Raw genomic sequence first — 8,951 nt, forward strand, 5'->3', positions numbered from 1 at the left:
CCCCCCCAGCCCGAGCTCCTCCCCCCCTCACCGGGCTGCCCTCCGTCTGCCTCAGTTTACCAGCCAAACTGATCAATGGAGGGATTGCGGGGCTCATCGGGGTCACCTGCGTGTTCCCCATCGACCTGGCCAAGACGAGGCTGCAGAACCAGCAGAATGGGCAGCGCCTCTACACCAGCATGTGAGTGCCAAGGCCCTGGGCGGGCGCCCTTTGGAATGGGAGAGGCCTGGGCCGCCCCCTGGCCGCCGCTCACCCGCCTCTCCTCCCGCCTCCCTCTCCTCAGGTCCGACTGTCTCGTCAAGACCATCCGCTCCGAGGGCTACTTTGGCATGTACAGAGGTGCGGCCTGGGGCATGGCGGGCACGGGAGCGCCCCTCCAGGCAGGGGGTCTTGGAGGGTCTCTGGGGGAGGGGGCTGCTGGCCGCTAAGGAGGATTACGGGCTGCAAAGAGGATTGGCGGCCGGGTGCCAGCTGCTGGAGAAACGAGGACTTGGTGGGGCAATGCGCAGCCTCTCCGGCCCCAGCCTGGGCATCGTAGAAGCCGTGTGTGCGTGCACGCGTGTGTCTGTGTGTGTGCGCGCGCCTGCGTGGCACGGTACTGAGCCCTTCCTGTCTCCTCCCTCCCCCGATGGTGGGGAGGGGTCTCTGGTGCCCACGCGTGTTCCTGTGCCCGCTCACGGGCTCCCTGTCCTTTGCCTGCACTGACCCCACTGTCCCAGGCAGCTCCAGAAATAGCTGCCGGGCGCCCATTCCTGGGGGCTTTAGGAGGAACAGTGGCCGCACGGGGCGACTGCCGTGCCAGCGTGGGAGTCCTGCGAACCTCCCTGCCCTCCCCTCCCCCCCCTCCCCAGGGAACCGGGGCTGAATGAGGCGGCTGCCGGCCAAGGCCGGGGCAGGAGGGAGAGCCTGGCGCCTGGCCCACCCCTGCCCCTCTGCTGCTTGGCACCTCCTCACCTAGCATGTGGGTGAAAGGGAAGCGGGCACCAGCCAAGCCGTGCCCTGGCCGCCGGCCCTCGCCCTCCTGCCCCTGTCAGCCGGCTCCCTCCTCCCCTCCCCCAGGGGCCGCAGTGAACCTGACCCTGGTCACCCCAGAGAAGGCCATCAAGCTGGCGGCCAACGACTTCTTCCGCCACCACCTCTCCAAGGACGGGTGAGTGGGCGCTGGGGGTGGGGCCCGAAGCCCTCCTGCCCGGAGACCCCCGCAGGCCGCACCCTCGGCCTCTCCCTCTGGGGTCTTTGCCCCAGAGCCGCGTCCCCACCGGCCTCCCCTCCCAGGGGAGCCCCTCGGGGAAGGACAGGGGGAAGAGTGGGCGGCTCTGGGTTCTGATCCTGCCCGGCCGCTGCTGTGCAGCTCCCAGAGCTCTCCCCGAGCGCTACAAAGAGGAAGTGCCCCCCCCCCCGGGCCGCTACATTGTCTACCCGCCTGATACATTGTGGCCGTCCTCCAGGCAGAAGCTGACGCTGCTGAGGGAGATGCTGGCGGGCTGCGGGGCCGGCACGTGCCAGGTCATCGTCACCACCCCCATGGAGATGCTCAAGATCCAGCTCCAGGACGCGGGGCGCCTCGGTAGGGCGGGGGCGGGGATGGGCTGGGCCTGAAGGGGGGGCCGCTCCCAGGAGACCCCGCTCTTCCGGGGGGCCCTCGTGACACCCCCCCCTTTCCCAGCGGCTCAGAAGAAGATGCTCGAGACTCAGGCCAACCTCTCGGCTCCCGGGGCGGCCCAGTCCGTGGTGGGCTCGGCCGCCCCCGCCCGGCCCACGGCCACGCAGCTGACCCGAGAGCTGTGGAGAAGCAAGGGCGTCGCGGGGCTCTACAAGGGGCTGGGCGCCACGCTGCTCAGGTATGGGGCTGCGAGGGGGCCGGGCCGGGCCGGGCCCCCCGGCTTCGCCCCCTCCAGCTCCCCCTCTTCTCCCCTCCGCCAGGGACGTCCCCTTCTCCATCGTCTACTTCCCCCTCTTCGCCAACCTGGACGCGCTGGGCCGCCCGGAGCCGGGGGAGAAGGCCCCGTTCTACGTGTCCTTCCTGGCGGGCTGCGTGGCGGGGAGCACGGCCGCCGTGGCCGTCAACCCCTGTGACGGTCAGTGGGCCCCCGCGGGGGGCGGAGGGGCGCCGGCCCGGGCCCTCGAGCCCCCCCTCACCTTGCCCTTCTCCCCGAGCAGTGGTCAAGACCCGCCTCCAGTCCCTCCAGCGGGGCGTCAATGAGGACACGTACTCGGGATTCCTGGACTGTGCCAGGTCTGTTGGAGGAGGGGAGCCCCTGGGGGGGCCGCAGGGGGCCCTGGAGGAGGGGGCGGAGCCAGGCCCTCACCGCCGGCCCCCTCCCCCCTCTCTGTTCCCAGGAAGATTCTGAAGAACGAAGGCCCCTCGGCCTTCCTCAAGGGCGCCTACTGCCGGGCCCTGGTCATCGCCCCCCTTTTCGGCATCGCCCAAGTGGTCTACTTCGTGGGCATAGGCGAGGCCCTGCTGGGGCTGCTCCCGGGCCACCAACGCCACGACTGAGCCCGACCGGCTCCCAGCCCGGCCCCACCCCCACCCCCCACCCTCTGGGAGACCCCACCTTAGAGCAGCAGGAGGAAGCCTTGGCCGGAGAGACCCGAGTGCGAGGGGCGACACATGTCGCCCCGAGTGTCCNACCCCCCACCCTCTGGGAGACCCCACCTTAGAGCAGCAGGAGGAAGCCTTGGCCGGAGAGACCCGAGTGCGAGGGGCGACACATGTCGCCCCGAGTGTCCTTGGCACGGGGCGGGTGGCGGAGCCCTTCCCCCCCTACAGTGACTGGGATCAATTTTTTATTTATGCAGAAGCTGGAGACGAGACATTCCTCAGTCCCCTGCCCCGGCCCGGGCTGGGGAGGGGGCCCCCAAGGCCTTGTGGGTCTTCTTGCCTTCCCCCTCTCTGAGCTGGCCTCAGGCTGAGGGGGGGGCTGGTTAGTGCCCCAGGCCCTCCCCACGGGGCCCCTCCTCAGGCCCAGGCACAACCCTATTTATTCACTATGCCCAGAGCCCTGAGTGCGAGTGGCATCGACTGCGGGGACAGGGGTGGGCCTGGCACTGCCCCTGAAAAAGCTCCCCGTCTGTCCGTCCGTCCATACCCCTGCTGTCCTTGGGGGGGGGGGACCCACCAATCAGGGTCTCGAAGCTATTTGGCTGCTCTGAGGAGCCGGGCTCGCCGGAACCTCCTTCTGGCTCTGAAGCGGCCTTCAGGGCCTCTCTGGGGAATGGCAGGGGAGGGGACTTTTGCCTGGGCAGGGCTGGAGCTCTTCTTGTCAGAGAGGGGTCCCAGAGGGCCCGCCTGGGGGTGGCACCGTAGAGGGCAGGGGGGACCCCGGGGCGGGCACGAGGGGGGGGGGCAAGTGTTGTTTCTGTATGGAGTCCCGTGTGCTGTCGGCTTCTTTTGTGTCTGACTAGTTGTGTGTGTGCGTGTGCGATGGGGAAGCAGGAAACGTCCCAGGATCCTCGAGGTGGGGCGTCTGGCCCCCCCGCCCCTCCCTCTGCCCCCTCGGGGAGGCCGGCCACGGCAGTGGGGGCTCACGCTCAGGTGGTCCCCCGGCCCGAGGCGGGAGCCTCGGTGACACTGACTGTGCCCGGGAGGCCGGAGCCCGAGCCCTCCTTGCCCACTGGTTGTGGAATCGAATCCTGGACAGACCTGTTCTTTCCAAAGCTGCTGCTTACAGAAGTCTATTTTTTTTCTTTCTCAACAAGAGTTTTAAAAGTCGTCATTTTGGTGTCTTGTCGTGTAAGAGAATAAAGAGATATTCTAAATAGACTCCTCCTGGCTGGGCCCCAGCAGCCCCCGTCTGCCTCTCTCCTTCACTGGCCGTGGCGGCTTCAACTTCCCCATCTGTAAAATGGGCTGCTCCTCGCGGACTCCTCCCGCCAGCCTTTCCAGATGGCCCTGAGCCGGCTTACCGGGAGGCCGGGGTCCCTGGGCGCCCCTCGATTGCGGTCCTGCCCAGGAGGGGGCTGGGGGCCGGGGGGTGAACCCTGCTTTCTCCTAAGGGCATCGGTGGCCCGGCCCGGCCTCAGCAGGAAGGGGAAGGCCTTCTGCCCTCTGGGATGGGGCGGGCCTGGGCTAGTGCCTCCTCCACAGCCTGGGTCCGCTCCAAGCTGAACCCTCCCATGGCTCCTCGGTCTTCGGTCCTCAGGCCAAAGTGGCCGCCTCCCCCTGCGCGCCCTCCGGCCTGTCGCCATCCCCCGCCCGAGCCAGAGTCCGTAGGCCTGACCTGGGCATGGAGCTGCCACCCGGGCAGAGCGGCCCGCCCTCCCCGATTTCTCGGCCGGTGCCCGCCTTCCCAACGCATCTAAGGCTGCGAGCGGGCACGGCCCAGTCTGGGTGAAGGCTAAATCCACCCCCGAGCACTGGAGCAGCTCCCGACAGCCCCCCCGATCTGGCAGGCGGCCTCGGCAGGACCTGAATTCAAAGTCAGCTTCAGACAGGAACTATAGAATGCCAGGCTCGCCGCTTAAGCTGCTCCCTGCCTCAGTTTCCTCGCCTGTAAAATGGGGATAAGCCCAGCACCCGCCTGCTAGTAAGGGCTTAGCACACACAGTGGGCACTCGGTAGCCATTTCTTTCCTTCCTTCCTCCTTTGGCGTGTTCTAGAATCTCCCTGGAAGACTCCAGTGTCTGCTTCCCCCCTTCCTCGCCTTCCCCTTTTCTAGTTCGGGGTTCGTCGCCGTCTTCCCTGCTCCTCCCAGGAGCCTGGCTCGGCTCGCCAACTTCCTCCCTGTCCACCCTTGCTGGGCTCCTCCAGGGCGGCCGGGCGCGCTCTTGGCCATCGCCGTCCAGGCTGCCGTTCCTGGGCCTCGGGGTAGGCCGGCTGCCACGGAGCGGCCCCGCGGCCCGTCCCTCTCGGGGTCTCCCCGGGCTCCGCCGCCATCCTCTTCCCATGATCAGAACTGGGCCGAGCCCTGGCGTGCAGGGAAAGCCCGTGAAGGGATGCACGAGCGGCGGGCCACTGGCTCCCCTCGGGGGGACGCCGCACGGAAGCTCCCTCGCTCGGCCCGCGTGGAGAAGAAGGCCGGGCACGGCGCCCGCCTCTCGGGGCGCCCGAGGCTGGAGGTGCCCGTGGAAGGGCTTCCCACGCGCCGCTGGGAACAAGGGAAACGGGACGTTCCAGAGGGAGGTCCGAGACCACCCCGACGACATCTCGGGCTGCGGGTGCCTTGGCGAAGGGGCCCCCCAGCTTCCCCGGGAAGACTGGGACTGCTCCCCCCCCCCGGCCTCCGGGGGGCGCCAGGCCGGGATGGGCTTTGCAGCTCCAACATGCTCACCGGCCCCCGCCCCAGGCCCCCCCCATCCGGCCCCCGGCTCCCCCTCCTCCTAATGGGGAATCCGGCTCAGACCAGAACTCTCCTCTCTGGGCCTTCTGGCCCTTCGGGAGGACGTTGTCCCTCGGGGCCGGGGGGGCGCCTGGCCTGGAGTTTTCCATCTAAACATGTTATTTCTGCACACGCATACACACGTATGTTCACTCTCAATGTGCACACATGTGTGCAGACATGCCGTCTCAGGTATTCAGCACGTCCCCCCGGGGCCACCTATTGCAGTGCCCGGATGAGGTGGGGCTGCCTAGCAGGGAGGGCTGAGGGAGCCTCCAAGTTCAGGGGTCCCGGGGCTGCTGGGGGGCCGCAGCAGTCTTTATCTGCTGGGGTGGGGAAGAAGGAGGCCCCCCCCAGGCTCCCATTGGACCAAAGGCCCAGCCCGGGTCCACCCTCTCCCGTCCCTGGGCTGCAGCTTGGTGCTGTCTGGAGTGGTGCATTGTGGGAAACTCCCAAGTTCTTTATCCCCGCCCCCAGCGTCCTCCTCTTCCTCCTCCTCTTCTTCCTCCTCCTCCGCTCCTTCCTGGCTCTTTGCAGAAGGACCGGGTAGCACCGGGGAGGCCGGACAGGAGCAGCTCGGCCCAGGCTGCCCCCTCAGATTCCAGGTAAGGCCCTTCGCCCCACCCCACCCCCGCCCAGCCTCAGCCTTTTTCGCTGGGCTGGTGGAGATGAGAGGAAGTGGGGGCTGGGCTGGGACGGCTGGCGGGAGGGATTTGCGGGCCCAGGGAAGGCTGGGCGGCTGCACCACCTTCGTGAAGGTCACTGGGATGGAAAAGGAGCCCCGGAGAAGCCCGGCCAGGCGGGGGCCCCTCCCCTGAGGCACCCCACTGTGGGGGAGGGGAAGGGAGCAGAAAGGCGGCCCGATCCCTGGGGGAGGGGCAGGAGTGCAGCCTTGGGTCTGGGTTTGGTCCTTCTGAGGTTAAAAATAGCCCTGGGTGAGGGGGAGGGGTTCTTGGTCCGGCCTTCCTCCTCCCCCTCCCCCTCCTGCTCCCCCCCAGTTTCAGACAAGCCCCCCCCCCAGCCGGGGACCTGAGTGCTCCGTGAGGAGCAGGACTGAGGGGCGCAGGGGAGGGAGGGGCCCTCCAGGGTGCGTCGGGGCGGCCTGAGCCTCGCTCTCAAGGTGACCTTCAGGAGGCTGTGGAGGGCAGAGGCCCGGCTTCTCCCAGGCTGCAGGAGAGGCTGGGCCAGCGGCCCTGGGCTGGGGGGGGCGGGAGGCGAGGTCACCCTCCCAGGACACCCACCGAGGCACGGCCTGGCTCCATCCCTCTGTAAGCCCAGAGGCCCTGCCCCTCGGCGGCCCCCTCTGCCCCCCTAAGCTCCCGCCGGCCCTGGGGCTGCCCCCATGGCATCGGAGGGGGAGGGGGAGGGGAGGGGCGCTGCCCAGCCGCTGCTGCAGGTGACGGCTCCCCTGCTGACGAGCTCTGGGAAGAGGCATCGGGAGGGAGGAGAAGGCAGGCGATCGCCTGGGGTGGCCCCGCGGGGGTCTGGTGAAGGGCAGGGAGGCCGAGGCCCTCCGAGCTGGTGCCGGGGCAGTGCTGGCAGAACCGCGCCCTGCCCACAGTAGACGGGCCGCCACGTCCCTGCCAGCCACCCAGCGGGGCTGACCCCCGGCCCCAGCCGCCTCAAAGGACTCCGGGCTCAGAGCAGCGCCGGGCCTCGAAGGCTCTTTCCCAGCATCCTCGCCCTGCGGGTGCCGTGGGGGCTGCCTCCTTCCCAGGATGGGCCGGAACGGGCCGGGGCCTCAGCTCTTGCCTCTGCAAAGTGGGCTAACAGCTGCGAGCTCTGCTTGGCTGGGTTTGGGGGGAGCTCGGCCTTCTGGGAAATGTCTGTCTGAGGGCAGATGGGGGGCAGCCACATTGCTGGGGAGACCCAGGCCTGGGCGTTGCCAGGACCTATGGGCCCCGGCCTTCCTCTCTGGGCCTGCGGGCACCCATGCAGGCACACGCCTGCCATCTCTCCCAGCCTCTGACTCTCCCTCCTCAGAGCGTCCCCCTTGCCGCCCTTCCCACAGCCTGAGCTCCTGCAGCCTGCCTGGCAGGGCCCTCCTGAAGACCTTCCGCCCCTGAGGGCAGGGCCCGGGCTGACTTGGGGAGAGGGAGACCCAGGGGCCAGCAGGGCCCGGCCTGTGATGCCTGACTCCTTCCTTCCTTCCCCTCCAGGTTCCGGGCCATGCCCAGGGAGCCTCTCCACTGAGCCACAGCCGCCCTCCTCCAGACCCGCCCCGGAGTCCAACCCGAGGCCTGGTCCCGGCTAACCCGGCCCAACATGGAGGCCAAAGGGAGACCCACCGGCGGCCCCAAGGCCGAGCCCAAGCCCCCGGCGGCTCCCGCGGCCGCCCCGGCCAAGGCCGACAAGAAGGAGGCTCCGGAAAAGCGGGAGCAGCCGCCCACGCCCCCGGCGCCCCCCAAGAAGGCCCAGGCGCCGGCTGACCCGGCTCTGCTCAACAGCCACAGCAACCTGAAGCCCAGCCCGGGAGCCGCTCCGGCCCCCAGTGCCCCGGCCAGCTCGGAGCCCAAGGGCCCCGGGGACGGGGCCGAGGAAGAGGGGGCCGCCGCGGCCCCCGGGGGCCCCGGCACCTTTGAGAACCTGAAGCCACTGCTCGTGGCCGGCGGCGTGGCCGTGGCCGCCCTGGCAGTGATTCTGGGGGTGGCTTTCTTGGCTCGGAAAAAATAGTGGTGCCAGGGGTGGGGGGGGAGGGGCCTCCTGTGGGGCTCCCTCGGAGATCAGTGCATGCGCGGGAGAGTCTATTGTAACTAGCACCTATCCATGTTATCTATGTACCCACACACATATGTAGATGTCCACACGCACACGTATATCCTGAGGGAGGCGGAGAGGCAGGCGTGGCTGCCCTGCGGAGGTGACCGAATCAGGCCCCCATCCCAGGCCGGACCTGCCTCGGTTTATCCCCCGGCCTTGTGGGAAGGACGGGCCGGAGGGAAGAAGAGAGGAGGCAGGGCCTGGGCTGCACCCTGCCCGAGTGATGGCTGCCCGAGGGATGACAACAGGCGCGAAGAGCCCTGCCCGCCCCAGGTGTTGTGGGCACAGCCGAGCTGGGTGCGTGTGAGTGCGCGAGTGTGTCTGTGTGCGCGCACGGGCTGCCCTACCCCGGAGAAGCCTCCATGGCCACCAGCCCTGGAGCTGCCCTCTGTCCGCGGCCCCCTCCAGGTCTTGGGGGGGGCCCTGGGCCCAGCCCCCCCCAAGCCCTTTCCCTCCACAGCAGAGCCTCGGGGTGCGCGAAAGGCCCGGCCGGCTTCTCTGAGGTGGGAGAGACTAAAGAGGGCGCCCCCCCCCTCCCAGCTGGTGGGCGGGGCTGGTCAGGGGAGAGCAGGAGGGGAAGGAGGGGAAGAGGAGACGCCCCGCCCCCTTCAGCCCAGGGAGGGTCTGTCCCCTCAGCTGGTCCCTCCCGCCGCTTCCCCGGCCGGGGCGGCAGCGCCTGCGGAGAGCCCCTCCCCCCGCCCGGGAGCCCCTGTTGGCGCGGAGCGGGGGCGGGGCCAGGAGACCAGGAGGCATCCGCCCCGCCCCCTCCCCTCTCCGCGGGTCCGAGGGGGCGGGGCCTCTGTACCTCGGACAGCGCCCGCCCGGGAGGGAGGAGGCGGCCTCCCAGCTCCGGCCCCGCCCCCAGCCGC

The 8,951-nt window shown here is 69.4% G+C and overlaps 2 protein-coding genes across 2 annotated transcripts; both read left to right on the forward strand.

Annotated features, from left to right (window-relative positions):
• Nucleotides 1-55: 55 nt before the first annotated feature.
• SLC25A22 (solute carrier family 25 member 22) lies at nucleotides 56-2,613 on the forward strand (the record flags this gene model as incomplete). Its single annotated transcript, XM_044684795.1, has 8 exons — nucleotides 56-181; nucleotides 285-340; nucleotides 1,061-1,151; nucleotides 1,450-1,568; nucleotides 1,668-1,842; nucleotides 1,925-2,079; nucleotides 2,162-2,237; nucleotides 2,342-2,613. Coding segments are annotated over 8 exons (958 nt in total), but the record flags the coding sequence as incomplete, so codon positions are not given.
• Nucleotides 2,614-5,839: 3,226 nt separating this feature from the next.
• On the forward strand, nucleotides 5,840-8,945 carry CEND1 (cell cycle exit and neuronal differentiation 1). Its single transcript, XM_044684796.1, has 2 exons — nucleotides 5,840-5,927; nucleotides 7,482-8,945. The coding sequence occupies exon 2, from the start codon at nucleotides 7,588-7,590 to the stop codon at nucleotides 7,993-7,995; it is 408 nt and encodes a 135-aa protein (XP_044540731.1). The 5' UTR covers nucleotides 5,840-5,927; nucleotides 7,482-7,587; the 3' UTR covers nucleotides 7,996-8,945.
• Nucleotides 8,946-8,951: the final 6 nt, after the last annotated feature.

This window comes from Gracilinanus agilis, unplaced genomic scaffold, assembly GCF_016433145.1.
Source record: "Gracilinanus agilis isolate LMUSP501 unplaced genomic scaffold, AgileGrace unplaced_scaffold56089, whole genome shotgun sequence".
In the NCBI taxonomy this organism is placed as follows: Eukaryota; Metazoa; Chordata; class Mammalia; order Didelphimorphia; family Didelphidae; genus Gracilinanus; species Gracilinanus agilis.